The 25685-nt window shown below is 43.1% G+C and overlaps 1 protein-coding gene across 3 annotated transcripts; it reads right to left on the bottom strand.

Annotated features, from left to right (window-relative positions):
• Positions 1-1322: 1322 nt before the first annotated feature.
• On the bottom strand, positions 1323-25644 carry KDM1B (lysine demethylase 1B). 3 transcript variants are annotated; one of them, XM_081206263.1, is made up of 22 exons: positions 25383-25644; positions 23747-23789; positions 20007-20102; positions 19192-19316; positions 18268-18357; positions 17044-17155; positions 15591-15707; positions 14768-14806; positions 13932-14136; positions 13290-13468; positions 12348-12524; positions 11794-11868; positions 10964-11101; positions 10079-10250; positions 6737-6864; positions 6523-6654; positions 5250-5324; positions 4659-4775; positions 4012-4137; positions 3525-3647; positions 2414-2566; positions 1323-1459 (listed from the first exon to the last, which is right to left on the bottom strand). In XM_081206263.1, the coding sequence occupies exons 3-22, from the start codon at positions 20094-20096 to the stop codon at positions 1376-1378; spliced, it is 2457 nt and encodes an 818-aa protein (XP_081062389.1). In that variant the 5' UTR covers positions 20097-20102; positions 23747-23789; positions 25383-25644; the 3' UTR covers positions 1323-1375. The 3 variants fall into 3 exon arrangements, with proteins under 3 accessions (XP_081062389.1, XP_081062388.1, XP_081062387.1); XM_081206262.1 differs by having other exon boundaries at positions 25426-25644; XM_081206261.1 differs by lacking the exons at positions 23747-23789; positions 25383-25644 and having other exon boundaries at positions 20007-20453.
• Positions 25645-25685: the final 41 nt, after the last annotated feature.

Raw genomic sequence — 25685 nt, 5'->3', positions numbered from 1 at the left:
TTAAATAAAAATTGCACTTCAGACAACATCTAAAACTAATTTTGTTGGTGCATCTAGCTATGGGCCAATTGGCTTATTTTACCTAGGTATTCATGTTTTCAGTGTTTGAAAAGAAGAGTAAATGATGGGGGGAAATCAGCATTCCATTTTCATACTTTACATTTCGTACTATAAGCTCTCAGAGAGTTATACTTCCTATTAAGCAGCTTAGTGAAATAATAGCAGTGCAACTATAAAGAAAAGCTTGATGATTTCCTAACAGCATGTTACAAAGTAAGATATTCAGGGCCATATATCATCATTATAGCAAAACACACAGGGGTAGTAATCACACATCTTCTGAGGCTTTCTTTAGAAAGTAAAACTGCCCATGCTTCCATATTGAAATTCTCACTCTTATTTTTTGATAATGAAAAGCAAAAGTTAGCTGATGAATGAACTATGTGTATACATTAGTATCTTCAACTACTTAAAACTGAATTATTTAGTTAAATCTTTTTCACAACTATGGGTACAACCCAGCCTCATTAAGTATTTTCAAGTCTCACTGATTTCAGAGTCTACTTAAATCTTTCCCATTAAAATGAGGCTACATAATTTTAACCCTTCATAAAAAGTAATCATTTGACCTCATTTTTAAGCAAGAAAATTGAATGGTTCGCTCAACTACCTGACCTTCAACATGCTTTCACAATTATATAAATGACTGCACCTACACAGCTGCTATGATTTAGAAATTTCACTGCACACAAAAAGGAAATGGCCACAAAACGAACATTTTTTTCTGGTCCATCTACATGATGAGCAAATACTAAGCTCTCATCCTAGTATACACATTAAGAGATGCTTTTGTGACATTTCCTCTGGGTAAGTAATGGTTAGGGTTGGTTTTCTATATCTTCTTTCATTAAAAAAAAAAAATCACCAGCAAGCCCAATGATTGTTTGTGAACACTTCCAACAATTTAGTTTAAAAAGAATACATTTTTCAAAGCATGATTGGAGTCACCTGCCATCTTGTTGACCCACTATCTGAAAACGTGGGTTATTTAACAGTCCTTGCAGCACGTTTACCCTTTGACATTTCACCCTTTGACAATATAAATCATCTATCTCAAATAGGTCACAAAAATGAAGTTCTGAGGTTAATGAGCTTGAATATCTGCTGGTAGTGTTTTTAAATAACAGTTCCTTTAGCATGCTGTGCTGATAAAACATCAACATCATGGAAAAGATGAAAAAAGTGGAAGAAAAAAGGATTGTCTCTAGGTACCAAAGAATTAAGCACCACTTGAGCAATAATAGTAACCCTGAAACTTGAAATTTTGAATTTGAGGAAGTTGTTAAAAGAAAATCTGTAAACAGTAGTGTAGTATTCAAGATGCTGCTATTTTGCTTGCTTCTCGAACACCGCTCAAGTAAGCTCCAGAAACTGTCTGTGGAAAATGTCTGTTTGTGGCCTATTTAAAAAGAGAAACATAATGTGAGGGATTCTTATATGATCATAAAACTACACTCATCAGACACATAATACGTATAAATCAGGCTTCCTCACCCTTGACCCACCAGATGTTTTGAGACTACAATTCCCATCATCCCTGATCACTGGTCCTGCTAGCTAGGGATCATGGGAGTTGTAGGCCAAAAATATCTGGAGGTCAGAAGTTGAGGAAGCCTGGTATAAACCCACACAGGAAGTGTCAATATTTTACCAAGGATACATGTGAAATAGTCTACGTATCTATACCTTAAAAATAAATCACGACCCATGATGATGTTTTTTTCTATGTTGGGGAATTTTCGTAACAGAGATTATTATTTTGCCCAGTCACATACTACCACTGTATGTAGTATCCTGTGCCTCGAGAGTTCCAGGAGAAGTAACAGGAACATCATGGTGAATGTCATCAGCAGCACAACAAAACCAGTTTCAACCCCACAACCAAGGCCTGAAGTGAGATTGATATGGCGCTCTCTCTCTCTCTCTCTCTCTCTCTCTCTCTCTCTCTCTCTCGTGTGTGTGTGTGTGTGTGTGTAATAATAGTCCTAGGTATAATCCCCTACACAGGTTTTTTTTCTGAAGAGTTGCTGCCACTCAGATGACGGAACAACCAGTCTAACAGCTGTTTATATTCTTAAAGGACCTGAAGTCAGATCAGCACACTAGTAACTGGATTTCACTGGTTTTCTACAATGCTTCCTCAGAGACTGGATTGCACCCAGCACTAGTCCTACTCAGTGTAGATTCATTGAAGTAAGCACGATTAATTTAGGCTTATTAATTTCAGTGGGTCTATTCTGAATAGAACCTAAGTTGAACATACCCCTGAATACATTCCATCCTATTTTAGCTTGTATCTTATTTTAGAAGAATTTTAATTCAATTTATTTAGTGTACATAATCAAGATCTCACCTCTCCAGCAAAAAATATTTTTCCTTGTATGTCTTCTGCTAGGATGTCATAAGCTTCACCGCTGCCCCCTGTCTTCACAAAACTATATGCCATTTGGATCCAAGGATCTTTGTTCCATCGTGTAACAAAGTACTTGACTGGGTCTGGCACTTCCTGGATTACAACAATAGGCAAAGAATTACTTATGAAATGCATACAACCCATCTGTGAACACATATATTCACCAGATCAACACACACAGATGCTCTAAGTGACTGGTCACATGATCTGAAGTTGTTCTGTTAAAGTCAATGGAGAGTCCCATTATAAACAGCTAGAGAATCAAAGTGTTGGTTAGGGGGCCTAGCCATGTGAAACATGTCAGGACAGTTTTCTCTCCTTTTTTAAGTAGTCAGTTTTGTAGATCCTTGTGTAGAGTCCTGTGTCATGAATTTGCATGCAACAGGTCCTAAGTTCAATTCCTGGCTTCTCCAGAGACTGGGGAAAAAACTCCTATCTGAAAGCTTAGTTCATTGGACTCTTAAACTCAGGCACATGGGTTTGAGCCTCATGTTGGGCAAAAGATTCCTGCATTGCAGGGGGTTGGACTAGATGACCCTCAGGGTCCCTTCCAAATCTGTGATTCTATTCTAAAACTGCTTCTATATGCACCAGTGGTCTGATGCAGAATTAAGCATGTTTCCGTTTATGGAAGCCACAACAAACATGGTTCCCAGGCAAACTATTGAAAATTCAGCAAGCTGCTGTTTCATTTCTTTCATCCTATTTAATATTTATTTCTTGTTTAGAATACATAAATCCGGATTTATTTAATGACATTTAGAGTGATATCCAATGTTAGTCGTATACCAAGTACAGTCCTTTACAAAGTCTATTTCAGTTGCTTTACTCCTATGACTTAGTTTGACAATACGCTTAGTCGCATCATGAATCTCTTTTTGTTGCTATCTGTTATATACTATAATTATTATACATTATATTTATTAATAAATATATCCATATAATGCAAATATCAGAGCCATTTACAACTATTAATAAATTCAGTTAAGTGTGAAAGACTTGAAACTGGTGTCTCATCTATGCTTGAGTCAATAAAAACAAACAGACCTACCTGTTCCTTAAACAGCTCGCGGAGCACAATCATGCATTGTTGCAGCACTTGCTTGTCATCTAAGTTCTTCATAGTTGCCACAGCATCACCCGTAACAACAGACATTAGAACACTGCATTTACGCTGAGAACAAGACACAAACATGGACACTTACATTTTATCTACTGTAGTTCTGCTAAATGACTCTCTAACAGCCTCTCTGAAACTAATGTTAGCCAACCCATAGAACAAGAAAGATTCCTGGCACCTTTTAGGTTTCTGCTTGACTGAGTGTATCACATCACTTTTCAAAGCTTCTGTCTTGTAATGAGCAATTGTTTTTTTAAAAAACGAGAAAGTTGCCAGAAATATATCTTAAACTAATCGCACTATGAAATGGTGGCGAATTCCTAGAGTGGTAGGGGAAGAGAAGTGATTTTAAAGCTCATCATGTTTCCTTATTTGAAGAACAATTAGGGTCAGTGTTAAGTCTTCAGGTAATGTGTACCTGTGGATCCATGTCATAGAAAACACTGAAGAGTCCACGTTTGCTGGAACTAGGTGGAACATGGCCAAAGTAATCAGCTCCTTGAATCTTGCTGTCCCAGAATCTATATGGAAACTGTAGTGCAATCTAGAGGAAAAAAGACAAGAATGACCTCATTGTTGATTTGGGCTGAAATTCTATGCACGCTTACTTGGAAGTAGGCCTCAGTGAACCTAGTAGGATATAATTGCAATTGCACATAAATAGGATTGGGCTATTACTGATTGTTGTAAACTAATAGTAGGTAGACTCTGGTCAAGATAGTCTGTGCAAATCACAGGAAACAAAATTAAGTTGCATTTCTTTCTATGAGGAGTTGGGTGATGGAAGACCTGAGATTCAAATTGGCAAAATGGAGGAAATTTTCAGTTTTAATGGGGCATAATTTTAATCTGTTTTGCAAGAGCTGGTGGACAGGCAGACTTTGGTTACCCATCACAAACCCTGAAGATTATTTATTTCAATTTATGAAGGACTGCTATGTACCCATGCTTTGTCATCTCGTTATTTCTGAGCAGATCCAATTATGGAAAGCAAATCTGATAGGGTACAAACCAAATGCCACTCATACTGCTCTTCACATCGTCATATAAAAGTTGCACTCTTACCTTCTCAATGACTCCAGCTCCCAAACTATTGATAGCTTTCATTTTTCTCTCTGACAAGGCTGGGTTAAACAGAATGGCGCCTTTTTGAAGAATAGTCAGAGGTACAGCAACTAAAACCTGGTGGGAGAAAAGTAGTCCTAATTATACTACAGTTGAAGTAGCTCAACATAACACAGGCAGGTTGGGAAGGTTTGGCACCAGGTAGGTAATAAAAACCTCAGTTTCATGCTTTTAAGACAACTTGATACTTTGTCCCACACTTTTCACCGCCTGCCCAGCACTCAGCCCACAACCGGCTCCTTAGCACAAATGTAAAGATGTGTCAAGAATTCACATTACAGCTGTAAGGATGCAGGAAGCAGGTATGCTGGTGATATGGCATCTGAAACACAATAAATAGCTCTGTCCTGCTTGATAAGTTGAGAAACTCACTTCACTTCCACCCCTTGTTTAGCTGCTGCAGCGAAAGCTACCCCTTAACATGAGGCATCAAGTCCTTAAAAAGCCAGTTGTACACAACACTTTGAACAAGATGTTTACTGTGATGTTTGAAAATATATAGCAGAAGTTGAGAAAGATGAGACACGTCACCTTTTGTGCTTTCCAGAGAGTTCCATCGGTTGCAGTCACTTGGACTTCTTCCCCTGTATAGTCTATACTGCGAACCTGACAAGAAGACAATTCAGAGTTGTGAAAGACATACAGTGGTACCTCGGGTTACAGACACTTCAGGTTACAGACTCTGCTAACCCAGAAATAGTACCTCAGGTTAAGAACTTTGCTACAGGATGAGAAGAGAAATTGCATGGCAGCGGTGTAGTGGCAGTGGGAGGCCCCATTAGCTAAAGTGGTACCTCAGGTTAAGAACAGACCTTCACAACGAATTAAGTTCTTAACCCGAGGTACCACTTTATTTGTCTATGGTGGTGCTTCATCTACAAGTGGAACAGACTTCTGCTTATACAAAAGCACTGCCTCTCCTTCCACCTATAGCCCCTGCGTTTTCCTCAAATCAGCTCTGAAGATGGACCCTTTGGAGCAGATGAGGAGATGGGGGTGCATGTGGAAGAACAGGAAGGGCAATTTCACCTGCACAGTGTTGAATATCATCCATAACACTAAGACATTAGCGTAAGCTTCATAGCAGAAGAGTTCTCAATGAAAGACATGGGGGAAGGAGTGTTAAGCTAACTGCTCAAGAGTAATAGATAGGTAGCCGTGTTGGTCTGCCATAGTCAAAATAAAAAAATTCCTTCCAGTAGCACCTTAAAGACCAACTAAGTTAGTTCTTGGTATGAGCTTTCGTGAAAGCTCATACCAAGAACTAACTTAGTTGGTCTTTAAGGTGCTACTGGAAGGAATTTTTTTATTTTGCTCAAGAGTAAATGCATTATGTGAAGGATCAATCAGGAGAATGATGCAAGCAATGTTCCACTAGAGATTTTTATGTACTGGTGGGAATCTGAGCACCCCATTGCTGAAACTCACTCCATTGCTTTTATGCATTATGGATTCTAAAGTTTTGCTCCTGCATTCTAAATCCTACCTAGTTCATACAGTCATCTTCGGCAAATCTCTGACTACCTGAGATAAAAAATCCAATAGATATATTGTAATACACACTGAGTATGCTGAATGTGGAAAATGTTCTAGAGTGAAGGCATAAGCAATAAGAAGAAACATTCATATGTTCCAAAGCAGATTAATAAATGAGACACCACTGGAAATAACTTTGGAAAATTCAAGCGGTTAACTACCATCTGTATGTTCCAAGACAAAGAGAACCAAGCCAAACACTAGGAAGATGAACTACTCCAAGGTACATCAAAGCAAACTGGCTTCTTGTCCATTTTTAGTTACTTACTGGAACCTTTAACCGAATGTCCAGGCCTTCAGCCATTTTTTCAATTATTGTTGAGTATCCCGAGTTTAAGAGCGTGTGATCTCCAGCAAACTGAGCAAAAAATTCATTGTGATCCCAGGAGCGTGCAGAAACCTGTAAGGAGAACAGAATTCTTTTCACTGAACAGTATGAACACTCAACACCTGAGTGTCGCACAAGTCCATCCCATGCTCACCTCATGGAGGTTGCTGCCACAGGCGTATTCAAGGTTACTGACATGGAACTGAAGGACTTTTTCCTCGAGATCACTGAACTGAATACCAGATTCCTGAATAAAAACTTTATAGATCTCCTGGATTTTATCTGCAAATAATATATCCAATCGTTATCAATAAATAATCATTTTTTCCTTACAATTTCACCCTACTTTTAAGTGTTCTTGTTAAATTTTAAAATGAAGCTCTACCAGAATAGTTCCCGCTGCTCCCGTCAAAATATAAATATTATGGGCATGAAGTTCCACACTTTTAAGTGACAACTATTTCAAAATAGAGTTGAATGCATGCTTAACGTATTTTCCACTGAAACTGATAGCACTTTAAAGTCCTTGTCCTTCCTTAATTGTCGGGCAGCACTTTTCTCACAAACATGTGGGCTACCAGCAAACATACTCATACACTGGCCTGGTTTGCACATCACTGTGATTTAAAGGGTGATGGGGCACGGAGCAAAAACATGACTGCTTCATTCCTCCCCTGTTTCTGCTGAACTGCTGGAAGCTAAGCCATGGTTTGGCTTAACATTAGCATCTGAACCTAGGCTCATGGTTTGTTTCCTCCTCAACAAAACTTAAATGGTAGGTAGAGGACAAACCTTGGTTACAGTTCATTGTTTGTTTAGAGAGAGAGAAACCACGAGTATCTGGACAAAATGCTTGGTCAAATTAGCTGCCAGCAATGCAGCAGCAGCAGGAATAATGCTAAGCAGCAATGATTTTCATTCTGTGCACCAGCACATTGCACATTCATTCACAACTATGGTTTAAAGTGACTGCAAACCAGCCTATTAACTTCACCACTGCTAGGCCACAGCAAGACACTTTATTTTCAGGGCTCAGCACACTCTTTACAACTCTCCCAGATTCTATACTCAGAAATAATTCCTGCATGTTGCTAATTGTGTGCAATTTGGGATAATCTCTTCTGGGACTGTCACTTGGTTAAAGAAATCCAAGTTGGTTGGTTGTAGGAGTTTTAAAAATGTCAATTAGTTTGCATATTAATAAAACAGGGGCTGAGGAAAATGTATTCCAAGTAATTTATTCACTTTATGATGTCACTACATCTACTGCTGTCACTTGGCTATTGTTCTTCAGGGAGATATTGTTCATAAAGGACGTAAAGCTATTTCCCCCATTTGAGTTGCTGCTGCTGTCTGTTAACGTTACATAAATGTTCTAAACTTACTGCATAATTACCGTATTTTTCGCCCTATAAGACGCACCGGCCCATAGGACGCACCTAGTTTTCAGGGGGGGAAATCAAGGAAAAAAATATGATTTCCCCCCCGCAGCTCTGGGAGCAGCGGACAGGCTGCACGCAGCCTGTGCGCTACTCCAAGACCTTCTCCCTGCTTTTGCGGGAGGTGGGGGAATTCCCCCACCTCCCGCAAAAGCCCACAGGAGCCCCACTTGACTCCTGCGGGCTTTTCGACTAGGAGGGAGAAGGGACTGAAAGGGCCAGTCAGTCCCTTCTCCCTGCTTGGGGAAAAGCCCCCAAGAGCGGCGCGCTCTTTAAAAGGTGCACGGCTCCTGCAGGCTTTTCTAGGAGGTGGGGGAATTCCCCCCCTCGTAGAAAAGCCAGCAGAAGCCGCGGAGCCCCTTTAAAGAGCGCACGGCTTTTGCCTGCTTTTGCAGGAGGTGGGGGAATTCCCCCATCTCCTGCAAAAGCCCGCAGGAGGGTTGGAGAGCAGCGGCAAGGCGTCGCGCGCCTTCCTGCTGCCCCCCATCCTCTGGGGCTGGCGATGGGGGAAGCGCTGCTTTCCCCACCGCCAGCCTCAAACCCGGGTTGGAGAGCAGCGGCAAGGCGTCGCGCGCCTTCCTGCTGCCCCCCATCCTCTGGGGCTGGCGATGGGGGAAGCGCTGCTTTCCCCACCGCCAGCCTCAAACCCGGGTTGGAGAGCAGCGGCAAGGCGTCGCGCGCCTTCCTGCTGCCCCCCATCCTCTGGGGCTGGCGATGGGGGAAGCGCTGCTTTCCCCACCGCCAGCCTCAAACCCGGGTTGGAGAGCAGCGGCAAGGCGTCGCGCGCCTTCCTGCTGCCCCCCATCCTCTGGGGCTGGCGATGGGGGAAGCGCTGCTTTCCCCACCGCCAGCCTCAAACCCGGGTTGGAGAGCAGCGGCAAGGCGTCGCGCGCCTTCCTGCTGCCCCCCATCCTCTGGGGCTGGCGATGGGGGAAGCGCTGCTTTCCCCACCGCCAGCCTCAAACCCGGGTTGGAGAGCAGCGGCAAGGCGTCGCGCGCCTTCCTGCTGCCCCCCATCCTCTGGGGCTGGCGATGGGGGAAGCGCTGCTTTCCCCACCGCCAGCCTCAAACCCGGGTTGGAGAGTAGCGGCAAGGCGTCGCGCGCCTTCCTGCTGCCCCCCATCCTCTGGGGCTGGCGATGGGGGAAGCGCTGCTTTCCCCACCGCCAGCCTCAAACCCGGGTTGGAGAGTAGCGGCAAGGCGTTGCGCGCCTTCCTGCTGCCCCCCATCCTCTGGGGCTGGCGATGGGGGAAGCGCTGCTTTCCCCACCGCCAGCCTCAAACCCGGGTTGGAGAGTAGCAGCAAGGCGTCGCGCGCCTTCCTGCTGCCCCCCATCCTCTGGGGCTGGCGATGGGGGAAGCGCTGCTTTCCCCACCGCCAGCCTCAAACCCGGGTTGGAGAGTAGCAGCAAGGCGTCGCGCGCCTTCCTGCTGCCCCCCATCCTCTGGGGCTGGCGATGGGGGAAGCGCTGCTTTCCTCCACCGCCAGCCTCAAACAGCAGACTCTCCTGGCTTCAGCGGAAGCAACGCGAAGCCTCCGGAGCGCAGGCTTCGGAGGCTTCGTGTTGCTATCGCTGAAGCCAAGGAGTCTGCATTCGCCCCATAAGACGCACCCACATTTCCCCTTCATTTTTGGAGGGGAAAAAGTGCGTCTTATAGGGCGAAAAATACGGTATCTGTTATATAATTATGGTATTTGAACTATTTGCAATTGCTGCAAAACGCCTTGTGAGGGCAGGAACTCAGAAAGGCAGGTTAAAAATCTGTTAAATAAATGCTTATTAAATCATTTCCATGTATTAAGAATAACTGTTCATATTAGTAACAGAAGAACAGTCATTGCCAATAGCGACATACAGGGTACTAGGCCCAGGAAATCCTGTTTGCCCCCTGGGCCTAATGAAATTGCTCTGAGCAGCCCACAATCTTCTGCCAAAGGTCATTCAAATGCAACAAAATACAAGAACTGAAAGCTGAGCTGGCACAAATATCTGAGACGACTTCTACAGGTGCTCCTTTGCACTATGTGCCGTGTGGCTCTTCATTGTTTCTACTTACCTCCAAGAGGAATATCCTGATGCTGATTTTTGTCTTTTCTCCAGTCTGCTACAACATCAAGGATAGAATTGAAATGGAAGTCCATGCGCTTGTCTATAGTAGGGTCAGTTATTCTTCCACCTTCCTGGATCAGATCACACTTCTCTCCAATTTTATGCATCTTAATGCCCAGCTTTAAAAGACAGGGATTTTGAACGTGGGGGAAGTAGATAATCAGTTACTGTCATGGGATGCAAACCTTAATTTTTATTGTTTATTTGTTAAATTTCTATCCCTCCCAAAGGACCGCAATTTTCATTGATGTCAACACCAACCAACCAATAAAAGCTAAACATCTTCATTGAGGGTTTTATATTACAGGAATCAGAATTATTTCATTTATTATAGTAAGCATCAACTCTGAAGAATCACCATTCTAAGTAGTAAGTGGACTAGCGCTTGAAAAGACTATTATTCTGTTCTTTACAGCAAATTGCTAGCTTCCCTAAATATGTGAGGTAACTCATTGTATTATTTCAAGCAAAGTATCATGTGAGAGAAGAAGAAAAATGTATGAACATAAAGCCTGATTGAAACACTTAGCAAAGTTTTCAAATGTTATTTGTAGAACTTCCTGCTCCTAAGGATGGTATAACCACATTTCATTATCTCATTCCTCTTTACAACCCTACAATTAGACCTTTAATGTATCTCTTTCACAAATAGTAAAACAAAGCTGAAGAACAGTTACTTTCCCAAAGTGACCCAAGACACCTGTAGCTAGAGTGGGATGTGGATTCTGAGCTGCCTGAAAAACCTCTCTAATAAGAAAGTTAAGTTTACAAGGATCAGTGCATATTAAGCTTCAGAAGGACAATGTTTTCATGAATAAAAATGCAAACCCACTTGCTCACACATTAGCGCTACTGGATTGTTGACACAGCCATTCACTATCTGTGGCCCTTTTCCCACAGTGATCCCTTTTAAAGTCTTATCGTCCCACACGCGGCCCCCAATTCTGTCCTTCGCTTCTAGCACAAGAACCTGCAACATACAAAAGGAGCAGTGGTGATAAGGAACACTGCTATGGAGCAAAAATCTTTCCACAGTTAACCAAATAATGCCAAGGTGGTCAATCAATAATAGAACATTATGCTAGGAGTTCACCAAGTTTTTAATTGGTGAATCCTAAACCTCAGAGGCAGAAAATCCGTCTACCAAGTGAAGACATTAAGTTCCTCCTTAAAAGGTGGATACTGTGAGCAGACAAGCTATGCCTACCATTCTCCATGCCCAAATACTGTATAATAATAATAATAATAATAATAATAATAATAATAATAATAATAATAATTTATTTGTACCCCGTCCATCTGGCTTGGTTTCCCCAGCCACTCTGGGCGGCTTCCAACAAAGATGAAAAATACACTAAAATGTCACATATTAAAAACTTCCCTGATGTCTTCTGAATGTCAGGTAGTTGTTTATCACTTTGACATCTGATGGGAGGGCGTTCCACTGTGTATAAGCTGCAACAAATCATGCAACAAACCCTAGCCTCATAATTACTTCAAGCTCAGCCTTGACACAAACTAAGGCACTTTTCCAGGACATCTGGACTCTGAGAACAGGCCCTTTCTTTTTCTTACTCAGGTAGCAGCAGCAAAGTGTAGATCTGCCAGAAGAGGAGGAGACAGAAATGTTGAAATGCTATACTTTATTTGAAAAGGTCTTACCTTAATTCCAAAGTTCTGAAGCTGTCTTGCAGCTGCTAATCCGGCAGGACCAGCCCCAACCACAATGACAGATTTCTTAAATGAAGAAGAAAAGTAAACTAGGGATGCTGGCATTCTTTTGAGACTAGCAAGACTGTTTTTTCTAAGCAAATCTCAGAACAATTTGAAGCATTGTTCAGATAAAATTCTGTTACTGCTGAAGGGTTTCATTAGGAGAAGCTGAGCAAGGGCTTCAATATCAACCTAAAATGAGGACAGGGAAGAGAAAGTATCCTAGCCTGAGCTGAACGACAGCAGACGATTTTGTCTGTGCCGATTTTGACAGTTCTTGAGAAGCCATGAGCCCCTGAAGAAGAGTTTTGACACTGACCAAGAGGTCCTAGAAGGCCAACCCCTTTCACTTTTTATTCTTAAAAGTAAGTTTTATTCTTAAAAGTTTTTATTCTTTTTTCACTTTTTACTCTTAAAAGGAATCCTTTCTCCCTTCACCCTCCTTGTCCCATCAGAATCTCCTAGAACCAGTTTATTAGTACTCTGTATTTTAAAATACTTACATTATGGTAGTCTTTGGGCAGAAGAGGTTGGTCGGGATTAACTGACAAGACCCCTGTGTTAATCAGACCTTTCCTGGTCATAAAATGAAGTATTCGCTCCATCTCCCGCACACAGCGAATGCGCACAAGGCCTCGAACAATGATGTGATGCGTACATTTCTGAGGGGTTAGGGCTTCCTGTGCATTGAAGGATTGGGGGAAAGGAGGAGAGGCAAGGATTTGACTGCTGCTGGAACAATATAGCAAACTGTCCTTCAGATGGTGAAGCTCAACAGCTAATTTACATCTCCCAGATCAACAAAGTGACAACCATTCCAGTCATGTACCTGTGTACTGAAAAGCATGAAGCAGGGCAGCTTTGTATGGAAAATCCCCATCTGCACACCTGGGAATCTGGATCACATTGTGAAGGCGTACTTAAGGAGGGACGAAAGGAACACAGGCCTCACCATGAAGCCTTGTTTTCCTCAGCAGATGGAGGGTTTCTTGTGATGTTTTATTTCATCTGCTCCAAAGGCACGGCCTGGTCAGTCACTGCAACCTTTTGTCTTGCCATGAGCAGAGTTCCACCCTCCCGCTGCAGCAGGACTTCTAGAGCAGGGATGAGGAACCTGTGGCCCGCCAAATGTTGCTGGACTACCACTCCCATCATCACTGACCATTGGCCATACTGGCTTGGGCAGACAGGTGTCCAACATCTGGAGAGCCACGGGTTCCCCATCCCTGCTCTAGAAAATCCCAATTGCTGCAGGGCCAGCAGGACTGAAATGGGGTGGGTTGGGGGGGGGTCCTCCCCCACTGAAAAGCAAAAACCATAATGACTGAGAAGGTCTTGTCTATGGAGCAAGTGGGAGAAGGAAACCAGGACAAGGGAAGTTTAGGTTGATATATTTTTAAAGTAAGATGATAATCTTTTGGGGGCAAACATTCAGCCAGGCTTACTTTGCAGTTTGTGTACCACAGAGCCAAAATGAGGTTTCTCAGAGCTAGATACATGGTGGGGTCTCGTGAATATTCTGGAAACTCATAGAGTTCATCTAGTTCCATTACATCTGGTCTCACACACAGTGCTTTACCACATTCGTTGGGCTGGTAGAAAGGCTGGAAGTACTTGTTCATCCCTGGAAGGCAACATACAACACGGAATGAGCTGCGTGTAGCATCTCCGTGAACCATCACGGTAGCTTAATAAAACAGCACAAAGCTCTAGGGCATGTAAACAAATGTGAACTCGATTACAGGTGCCTGCAACATATACTAGGATAATACTGGGTATAAGAACCGTGGCTTCTGCTTACAACAATTATTTATGGTGTTTACATATCTCCTCTGTGCCCAAAACTCCTTAGTGGACCTTGAGCATATGCACCAAAGTGTTGCTTACAGGAAGAATATGCTTATACTGCATGCTCACAAATATAAACGGCACAAATATTACAAAGTATACATGGTTGATGGTCAGTCTCATTCTTGAGAAGACAAGACATTCTAATTAATGTTCATATAGAAAAAGTACTCTCGTACCATGGAAAATAAGGCTATCAATAGCTACTAGAAGAAAGCAGAAAAGTACTCGTCGCTTACCAGCTATAGTAGGTGGAGTCTTTAAGTGCTCCATTTTTATTGCATTGGATTCACCAACCAACCGGTGAGTACTGGTACAAGAGGGGCTCATGCCCACACAGTCTGGGTAGTATGCAGACAGCAAAGGAGCAGCCACACTGTCCTTCAGCAAAGGTGGAAGGATGAGCATGGAATACCACCAGTGATCTGAAACTTCGGCAACTCTCTATGAAGGAGTGGAGGAAAGAATCAGGAAGAAGAATTAAAGCTTTTGTTATCATATTATCTCTCAGTCCCAATGACACTTAAAAGACACAGGCCATTTCTGACTGCTGTTCCAGGAGTGTAGGGAAGCTTCTACATGGAAATGCCTTTCCCATAGCAATGTAGCTTACTCTAATTGGTCAGAAGTCTAATATGGGACTAGGTGATGTGGCTGTCAACCATCCATCAATTTGAGGTGATTTGCACTAACAAAACAGCAGTAGTCTGAGAGCTGAGATTTTGCAAGGGCAACTATCAAGGTAGGTAGAGCTTTTCTGTTTTGCCCTTTTAAAAAAAGAAATAAAATACAGGTGCTCCTCACAGTTTGAACACAGTTCAATAATTCTAGTCACACAAACACCCTAATATACCAATCATTAAACCAGTAATCACATCAACCGTAATAAGTTGAATAGCTTGAGATGTCTTTGGCCTTTTCCTTAGGCAACAGCTAGGCTCTTTCTTAAAGTCTTCAGTTCCGAAGTCAGAATCTTACCCAAATAGTATTTACTACTAAGCCTGCACCTCTGTGTTTCTCACAGTTACAATTCATTCTGATACCACATGCAGGACTTTCCTAAAACATTGCTTACCAGATCTTCAGGCATGGAGCAATGGTCTGGGCCTTCCACCTGAAATAAATACCACACTTTCAGACAACAGGGTAGCTTCTCTGACTTGCATGTAAGAGGAAGACTGAAGAAATGGCAGGACTTCTGTTAATAAAAGCCATGACACTTGGGGCCAAACTACACATTCCACTCAATGGCATGTTTTAAAAACCCCAAGAGAAAGGCAGCTTTGGGAAGGGGTGGAGTGGAAAAGTGGCCAGGGAAGAAGGTGTCAAGCTTTTCCACCCACCTGCCAGTTTTCTGGTGCCACCCTCACAGAGTGTTTTTTTTTTTCTTTTTAAAATATTTTTATTAAGTACAAATTAGACAACATACATATTCACAACAAAAGAAAATACAAAAGAAAAAGAAAATACATCTAACCAAGGGGAAAAAATAGATAATATTTTGTCTCTTTTCATATTTGCAGTTATTTATACCTCTATAAAATGCTATTCACAATAAAGCAGTGAAATGGAAGATAAGATACCAGAAAAAAGAAAAAAAGAACAAAGAAAGAATAAAGAAGTAAAAGATCATAGGTGAAAATTTTTAAAAGTAGATAAGTACTCACAACACATAGCCGTTTCCCATCTATGTTTATATTCAATTGTATAATTTCATCTTGCCCTTATCTACCTTAAATAGAGTTTTAAATGCATGTAAATCTTTTGTGTGCACTGCAGCAGTACAAGGGTGTCTCCAGACAAACATTGCCCAATTTTTCTAAGCCTGGGACTCCCGTTGGCCTCTAGAAACAACCAAACCAGCCTGCATTTTCAGTACATTTGAGGGTTGAAGGTACCTTGGTGGAATTGTTCAGTTTCATGCCACAGCGGTATGTTTTGGCTATTTGCGAGGTAAGCTGGATTTCCTTTGTCAGCTGCCGCCATTTCCCACACTCTGGCTTTGTACACTGAACCTAGAGATAAAACGACAAAGTTGCTCAGTACATCCAGAAATCCACTAATAAGATCAGAGACAGGTCTCTCAAAATTTCAGGAAGACTTTCTTAAGCAGCAGACATGCAAGCGTGCCTACATTTCCCCCATCAACTTCATATGAGTGTGCATTTTGAGCTGACCTACCCTTCCTTTCTCAGGAGAGGTAACTCAGAACCAACTGATTCCCCCAAAAGGGGGGGCTGCATGGCAGCTCATCCGGCAGGAAGTGAAAAGCTAACTGTTGGGATGATCAGCCTGTAGACAAAACGTGGCCTTCTAATTTATGAAAGCCTTTCTTCCCTAAACTGCAAGGCACAGATCTTACATTCATATAGGTTATTAAGCAACTACTGTACTCCTTCCTTCACCTTTCTGATTCTCTCTCCTCAGCCTGTAGCTTCCAACTGCCCTAACTGAAATCCTAACTGTTCTTGGAACCCCATGATCCACTCCCATCTCAGGAAAGAAGGATAATCATTTTGAGGTTCTGTTAGCTCCACAACCAATCAAAAACCCCTTCTTTTCTAATAATCAGCATATAACCTATATTTCTTCATCTATACCTGATCATGACTGCTTCAGTCCATCCTACCAGTACTGGGGAGAAATGAACCACAATCTCTGGCTTAAAGTTACATCCAGACTAGAGGTCACTTTGCTCCAAACATATCACAATCAGTAAGCCAGAAAAACCTTTGCTTATCTCTGTGGTCTGTTTGGAGTGAAATAAGTGAAAATCCCTGGTTTAGGCATAATGCTAAACCAGGTATGGTTTGTTTCTTTCATGTGCTAGCTCAGTGTTGTCTCCTGGTAGCAACTTTCCAGAATTTCAGACAGATGATTTTCTCAGCCTCACCTGGAGATACCAGGGTTTGAACCTGGTACAATGGTACCTCAGGTTAAGTACTTAATTTGTTCCGGAGGTCTGTTCTTAACCTGAAGCACCACTTTAGCTAATGGGGCCTCCCGCTGCTGCCGCCACGTGATTTCTGTTCTCATCCTGAAGCAAAGTTCTTAACCTGAGGTACTATTTTTGGGTTAGTGGAGTCTGTAACCTGAAGTGTCTGTAACCTGAAGTGTATGTAACCCGAGGTACCACTGTACATTCAGAATACACAAGACATGTGGCCTGCCGCCAAATATTGTATGCTTCCTTCATATTATTTTCACTTTCAACCCCAAAGTTGAAACAATAACAAAAATAATCAAATCCATTGCTTAACACTTCCTGCAAACACACTTACTGCGAAGGAAAATAAAAAATGAACATGCACTACTTTCACAGTGTTATGTCATCATAAATAAAGCCCTCACCCAGTAAGGGAGCTGTTGATCAGCCATAAAAGCTTTAGGGCTAGGTTCACTTTTTCCATTACTGGTCCAAATCCTTTTCCAGGCAGTGTATTTTTCGTAGCCATCTTTATGACTAAAAGGAGGGACAAAGGAAATGTTAAGTAGAGGGAAGGAATCGCCTACACGTGGTTTGGTATATTTTAATAGACAGTTCATCCCAAACATAGGTATTAAGACAACATGATCCTGGCCACAGTATTTGTTTTCCTAAGCAAGCATAGAAGTTGCAAAGCTCAACTTCAAGGCAATATTGTGCATGATTTTTATTTTGTTTAATCTGATACATTAGGTGTACTTATTATGGATACCCAAATCTATACAATGGCTTCACTGTTGGAATAGCTTCCCTCCCTCCATCAAAACTTGGTCTCCCTGTGCAACCTGGCTTTAGCAGACAGCCTGTGTTCCAAGAAACCGTTTTTGCCCAGTCTACTGATGTTGCTTTGCATATTTTCTAGCTGAGAGCATTTTGTCAAAATGTTCAGCAGTTCACAACAGACAGAAAGGCCTATTAAAGTCATCATGAGATACTTAGCTGGTCCAGCTTCCTACAAGCAGCCAATACAGTCATACCTTGGAAGTCGAACGGAATCCATTCCGGAAGTCCGTTCAACTTCCGAAACATTCAGAAACCAAAGTGTGGCTTCTGATTGGTTGCAGGAAGCTCCTGCAGCCAATCGGAAGCCACAGAAACCCTGTTGAATGTTCAGCTTCCAAAAATAATTCGCAAACCAGAACAGTCACTTCTGGGGTTGCAGCATTCGAGACCCAAAACGTTCAAGAACTAAGCTATTTGAAAACCAAGGCACGACTGTATATCCTTGTAAAAGAATACACTCCCCCATCCCTGCCTTTTAAAGCATTCATTGCCTTTGCCCAGAGTTGCTTTGAAAACGGGTTTATTGTGCGGGTATCAATCCCCCAGACATTATTGACATTTCTTGATAAATTCAAACCCCTGCAATTTATAGCCTTTATAAATGCAGCACTGTTGTTTTCAGCCTCATTTCAAAATTAAATTACAATGGGTAGCAAAGCACAGCAATTATGTATATTACCTTCCATATCTTATTTCTTTAACCAGATCAAGATTAAAATGCTTTGCCATTGAATTAACACACTTTTGGTTGCATCCTGTCCCCACCCCTTAAAAAAAGCAATTACTTCAAAAAAGAGAAAGAATACCTTCGGTAGTAATGATCAAAACATTCATTACAGAAATGTTCCCCACAGGAGAGGTGATACCATCTTGATGTGTAGCCATTTTTAGCACACCTAAAACAGAATAAATCAGAAAAGATTACATTTATCGAAAGGATACGCTTTGTCCTGCAATTTGAAAATACTGTAGACTGCCACACGTTAGCAGTGGCGTAGCGTGGGTTGTCAGCACCCGGGGCAAGGCAAGTAATTTGCGCCCCCTAACCCGTGGATTTGCGCCCCCTAACCCGTGGATTTGCGCCCCCTAACCCCCAGATGTTGCGCCCGGTGCGGCCGGGCCCCCCTGCACTCCCCACGCTACGCCACTGCACGTTAGCAGTTTATAATGATGATGATGATGATAATGCGGCTCCCAACATATTAAAAACAGAATAAAACATCAAACATTAAAAACTTCCCTAAACAGGGCTGCCTTCAGATGTCTACTAAAAGTCAGATAGTTGTTTCCTTGATTTCCTTGGCATCTGATGGGAGGGCGTTCCACAGGGCAGGCGCCACCACCGAGAAGGCCCTCTGCCTGGTTCCCTGTAATCTGGCAGTGAGGGAACTACCAGAAGGCTCTCGGAGCTGGACCTCAGTGTCTGGGCTGAATGATGGGGGTGGAAAATGTTCCAACAAGACTTCCCAGGAGGATAAATGGGTCTCCACCTGTTTTGTATCTTTTGTGTGTGGTTTAAAATATATATCTGGGATTTTTTGTTTGGTTGGTTTCTAACGACTTTTTAAGCTGCTTTTATTGTACCTTCCCCTAGGAGCGTACATCCACTTCCCTCCATTAATAATAGTCATAAGAATTCACTCAGACAAACCAGAAATGAAATCTATCAAGCTGAAGATCACTTTCTGAAACCTTGGGACTGTGAAGGGGGAAGACAGAGGAGCCCAAACCTTTCAGCAGCACTGGCAAAGCAAACGGGACATGTTGCTGTACATCCTGCCTTTTCACATTTTCTGTACTTCTTCTCTGAGGCATCTTCATCATCCTCGGCTACCTCTGCAGCTTTCCTCCTCACCTAAAAGAACACAACTATGTGAACAAAAAGGTCACAACAGATTTATGATATATTCAGCAGTCTTTATTGGTGAGGCTTTCTGTTGCAATAGTGATGGAGGACAGTTACACTGATTGTGTTTTCCTACATAACAAGGATGGGGAACCTTTGGCCCTCCAGATGTTGCTGAACTACAACTCCCATAATTCTGAGCGACAGGCCATGCTGGCTGGAACTGATGGAAACTTGAGCTTCTGGAGAGGCATGGATTTCCAATCCATGATAGAAAGGTATTCCAGTACAAAATAAATCTAGACCCGGGGATGGTGGGGAAATCCTTCAAAAAGATAGCAATATTGCATGCAACTTGCATTCACATGGAAATGCAGAAAAAATAAAAACCAAGGAAGTGTCATAACTAGCTACACACAGAGAACAGGGAACAATCCAAAACAAGGAAGAGTCCAAAACAACAGCCCATTACATGGCGCCAAAGATGAGCCCCAATTTTGCTTGGAAAAACTCAACAGCGCATTCAACATTAAGGCTGAAATGTCATGCACATCAACTTGTAAGTAAGATCACTGCCTGGCCGTGAAATCAACAGGACACTGCAGACTAATATGCATAGGACTGCAATACTCTTCATTTCCTAAGTAGATAATACACAACCCTGCTTGCAACCCCGTGAATGAAATGGATGAAAGGTACCTGTCTCCCTGAACTTCTCAGAGGAAGATTATCGGGAGAATGGTCAACAGGAGGTGTTTTTTTCTTTGTTCGGACCCTCCCAGTTGACATGGCGCTGCAGGATAAAAACCAGGAGGACATTAGGCAGTATTCCAACACTAAAGTTCAGAGAGTCTCCCCACACAAAGAGGGGTGGAGAAATAAACAAGCTTGAAGCTTCCCTTTGGTTAAACCTTCCAGCATCACCCATGCAGACTAGTGGCTTCACTGTTTGAACCAGCTCTCTTTCCAGATCTTGGACAAAGGAAATTAAAGTGAGGAACTAGACAAAATGGTAGACGTGAGAAGAAGAGGCAAAAAGAGGAAAGAAAGGAGGGAGGGAAAGGAGGAAGAGAGAACAGCTCATTAATATTCTAGATGATTTTAACAGTTTTATCATTTGTGTGTTTGCCTCCTTGGGCTTCTTTTGGGAGGAAGGGCAGGATATAAATTTAGTAAGTAAATAATCCTGGGTTAGAGCCAAAGAAAATTGACTCCCCGTCTCCTTTCCGAGCATTCCTCTTGTTCTCCAAAATATATCCCCTGGGGTTCAGGGGATGCTACTGAAGAGGACGGCATTGTGATACAGGAGAGCTAAGGGGGGACCCCCAAAACCCAATCAGAGGCAGCTTCCACTCTACTCACCAAAAGTGCCTCCAGGCGTTTTTCAGGGATCCCCTCAGCCTCCCATACTGGAATGCTACCCCAGAGGGGTCCTGCTGAATGGTCTGTAGCAGGGGCTGCTGAGAGCCACCCCCCAAAATTGGGATGGGTGAGAAAGTCATCTTCCACCAGCCCCCTTCCCTATGTGCTTCCCTGGTTCCAACCCTGCAGTTTTAAGGTTGCAATCCTATGCATGCTGACCTCGGAGCAAGCCCCACTGAACACACAGAGGCTGACTTCTGTGTAAATGTGCATAGGTATGTACTGTGAGAAACTTAGCCAAACTGCCCCTCCCAGAACTGTGCACAATTCGGGCCATGATTCAGCTATGCTTCTGATAGTTCAAATGAACTATATAGTAAAAACAGTAGCTCTGGGACCTTAACAGCACAGCTGCAGCAGACATATGTGAGCAAATTGTCTCTCAGTTTCAGCACACCTTCCCACGGCTGCTTATCCGTCCTGGTGAGAAGTGAGAACAAGCTGTTTACATTTCCAAGCATACAGATCAAATATTGGGGGGGGACCCTCTTCCATTCCTCACTTTGAGCACGACATTAAAATATTTTATACAAATCAAAAGAAATAAAACATAATACAGGCTGTGCTACATCTATGAATGCAGGTAAGGCGAAGCAAACAGAAAAGAAAGAAGAGGATGGGTGAGGGAATAAACAATTTTGATATGAAACTCCCTCCCAGAAAGAAGTTACAAGGGTCAATAGCCTGGGAGCTGCCCTGCCCACACACAGAAAATGAAGGGATGCAAACCAGTCAAAACTATAAAGCAAGCAAGATCTGCTGACAATTGCCATCTTGACTAAATAGTTCATCTTTACTAAACTGCTGTTAATACTTGCAGGGTAGAGTTAGTGGTGGTTTTAGATAACAGGAAGAGCAAACATCTCTTCATTCCAAAAGGCAGCAACTAACACATTTGATGGAATATTTCATAGGATAGTGGATCATTTAAACCCATTAAAATGCACTTTTGTTTCAAGTGCTAGGAAGGGCTCATTTGAAAAGCGTAGAAGGTAAAGCAATAATTTTTTATTTTGAAATGCAGGACTTTTCAAGAAAAAAATATTCAAATTGAAAATGAAAATGAAATTTAGGGAAACCATTTACATATGTAAAAACAAAGTATAAGCATAATATCACAGCAGATTTAAAAACAACAACAACAATGTACATTGAGATTCCATTCCACTTGTCTTTTTGCTTCTGCTTATTCTGGTTAAACATCTTAACTCCTTAGGTTTTACTAGTTTTGCTTTGCTTTTAAGAACAACTGCAACTATTAATTTATTAACATACTAACCCAAGAGGTTTGCCCTACCAGTGAGATAAACAAGGATCTGGACACATGGTAGTAGCTATTGAAAAGCCCACATAACTCTCCAACCCATGCATATAAGGCAGGATTCAGCCTATACATGAATAAAAACACATCCCCCCCCCAGTGTGTGCCAATGTGCGTCAAGAACTAAATCCTGCATAAGGGACATATATAACCATTTCATCTGAGATCTGAGGCTTCCCACTAGACATGAGTTGTCTAATGTATAACCAGGCAAACAATAGAGGTGTACACTGGCTCCAAGTGGGGGCCAGATCATGAGATAAATTCCCCTCCCAAGTTGAAGCACAATATAAACACCAAGCCAGATCAAGGCTCCCCAAAAGCCTCATGTCACTCTGCTTTTCCACCCCATATAGCTCTATCTTTTCCTATATCTCTGTGTTTCTCTAGATCCATGGACTCTGCAAAAAGTGAGGCTGTCCTACAATTTTGCCTTTGGAACGCTGGTGGATTCTGAATTGCTTTTTTGTTTCTTGCTTTGTTAAAAAAAAGGATTGGCTGGTGCAGTTTATATATATGTATATAAATATATATATTATTCCTAAGTTGCTTTTATTCAGCAAAACACACCCAGAACTCTTCAGGACTCCACAGACACAAGCAGTCACCATAAAGAAAGGGAGGGAGGGAGGGAGGGAGGGAGAGAGAGAGAGAGAGAGAGAGAGAGAGAGAGAGAGAGAGAGATGTGTGAAGCCACAGACTTTTAAAAAAATGTACAGGCAAAAATATGCCATGTTTACCCACAAATTAATTATTTCAAGAGAGATCAAGAGATAAACCCCACTTCTCTATCCCATAATGGATTGGGGAAAAGTGAATCCCTTTTACTTCCTGCACTAAAAGCCTCAGACCTACTTGTCTGCAATTTGGAAGGCTTAGTTCACTCTAGAAGTGCTCTTGTACCTGAAAATTTACTTCACTTTGGCCAAAATGGGCAAAGTTATATTCTATTGAATATAACACAAAGCTTCGTTTTATACAGAGGTCAGAACCCAAATTACAGACTGAAGTGGTGAGTGCACAGAACAACTCAGAAGCATATTTTATTTTTCAGGATGCACAAATACAAGGCAAATCTTGGGGCCTGTGCACACCTCTGGAATATAACGCTACTAACATAGAAGATATGAGCCTCTTTTAAGAACGTTTCAAAACTTCCATGCCCTTGAATTCATACTTATTAACTTTTTCTCTCTAATATTAAGACCGTATTTTAAGCTCTTGCTGGAATGAAGCGACACAATTCAGTGCACCTGAATGCAAATTTAGATTTATTTAGAATATTTAGGATTTAATACACAGTACACGCTTGCAAGAGGCAGCTACAGTGGTACCTCCGGTTACAAACTTAATTGGTTCTAGAGGTCCGTTCGTAACTGGAAACCACTTGTAACATGAGGCATGCTTTTGCTAATGGTGTTTCCCGTTGTGCGTGCACCGCCAGAGCATGACTTCTGCTCCCATCCTGGGGCAAAGTTCGCAAAAGGAGACCTACTTCTGGATTAGCGGAGTGCATAACCCGAAGCATTCGCAAGGGGGACAGTACATAACACGAGGTACCACTGTATAGGCTACCAGCTCCAGAATAACCCACATAGGCTAAAGATAGGAATGTGGGCTGCAATTATGCTAGAAAGATAATTATGTTCACTATGGGTAACTTCCACCGCAGGAAGAGTAGGTTTCTGCTCACCTCTGGACTCAAATCGCCCAGCTTTCAGATGTCAAACTAAACAGAGCTGTAATAATAGAAAAAGAGAAAACATGGTAAGAAAATGGTATCTTTCTAGCCACGGAATCCTACCCTCCTGATTCAGACAACAACATGGTCTCCGCAGGAAGAGTCTATTTCTAAAACCTCTGAATTCTCTGTACGGAAGGTGTAAGAGAAACTACCCCCTGGAGCAGGACTTTTCACAATGAGGTATTTGGTCCCTTAAAGGCTAATGAAGGCCAGGGGAATATGCACATGTATCCCAATCAGCTTGATACAAAAGTCCATCTATGTGGGAAATGGAGGCTTTTGTCAGAAGTGTGTTGACTTGTTGCACGCAGCTTCCCACAAGCTCTACTGCAACTATTTTGATACGTGCAGGCTGGAGAGTTCACAGCATCCAACCTTGACTGGGCTCACAAGTGGAATTCAGGGCAAAAATAACAACAACCACCTTCCGATGTGTAACTAACATTTTGAAAGTACTGCACTTCCCATTTCTGATGTACCATTTAATTCACCAAGCTGACAATGCAGAGAGTGGATACAGTCATCGTGGTAACACAAAAGATAAAGACTGCATCTGATCCTAACAGTCAAGATTTGGAATTTTGCACATCCAAATTCTGAAGCAGAAGGCCCTTGAAAGCTCTGGAGATGGAACCCCTGTTCTAAATGAACGTCGAGAGCACCCCACAGCTTCCCCCAAAGCCATAAAACGAGTGCAGCCATCTAGAAGTCATTTACAAATATGTGGCCTAGCATTTGGAAATTCATGGGTTGGAGGTTAGATGTAGCTTTTGACTATGTTTGTGGCTTCTTCTTCTTTTCAACTACTAACCTACCTTTCAGCAGTTAAAATACCATTTAAAATAAAAGCACACACTACTTACACTATCCAGGGTTAGCCCCTTTTCTTATCAGGGGTTTTAAAGTGCTACAGGGAGGTAATAATTGCTGGGCAGTAGATCAACTTTCCCTGACCCGGTGCCCTCCAGAGGCTGCAACTTCCATCAGCCCCGGTCACGATGGCCAATGGTGAAGGTTTATTGGAGCTGTGCTCTAAAACATGTGGAGGCACCAGGTTAGGGAAGACTTAGCACAAGCTGCAAACTACCCCCTTCCTATGCAGCGGGCATCTTTCGTGCGCCTCCCACAAACAAACAGACCCCAAGATACGAACTCAGGGTCCTGGTGGGATTACCCACAAAGCAAATAGGTAGCGGGGCTCAAGCCCGTCTTGAAATCACACCCTCTGGCCCTCTTCCTACAAAAAGGCGAGCGCTCCGTAGGGTTTCCTCGTCGTTGTGCACATTTGCTCAGCATGCCTTTCTCTCCTCCCTCCTCCCTGACGCTGAGAAGCCACTCTGCCATCGGCTCGGACGCGCGTCCCACGGGCTTGTTTTGTTACTCCAGTGTGGGGCTGCACCCTAGCCCGGAAAACCGGCTGCTGCTAGTGGGGTGGGACGGGCAAATCCCCACCCCACAAATAAAACCGTGCCCCGATTCCCTACAGATCCACGCTGGGCGACCCCCCTCCCCTGTGTTCCTCCCCCCAGGAAGCGCTCCTCGCCCTACTACCCCTCTCAACGCACGTTCACACATGCAAGTCCCGCACCAGGAGGAGGAGCGGGGAACAACTCGCCCTTGCATCGACTGACCCGGTGCCCGGGGGGGACGAGAGACCGGAGGCGCCGCCGCTCCTTTTGTTGCCCGGGCTGCCATCCACTTGCTGCAGCAGGTCGGAGCCAGGAGAGCAGAGCAGCGACGCAGCAGCACCGCCCCCCTTTCCCCAGACGAGGAAATCCCTGCCTCCGTCCGCTTCCTTGCCCGGCCGAAGGAGACCCAGCCCCCGAGCCGAGCTCACCAGCGTCCGGCTCCTCCCGTCGGTTCCTTCCCCACCTCCTCCCCTTGCTGCTGC

The sequence above is a fragment of the Podarcis bocagei genome (assembly GCF_964188305.1).
Source record: "Podarcis bocagei genome assembly, chromosome: 8".
NCBI classification, from domain to species: domain Eukaryota; kingdom Metazoa; phylum Chordata; class Lepidosauria; order Squamata; family Lacertidae; genus Podarcis; species Podarcis bocagei.
This window is presented reverse-complemented; position numbering and strand designations above follow the sequence as displayed.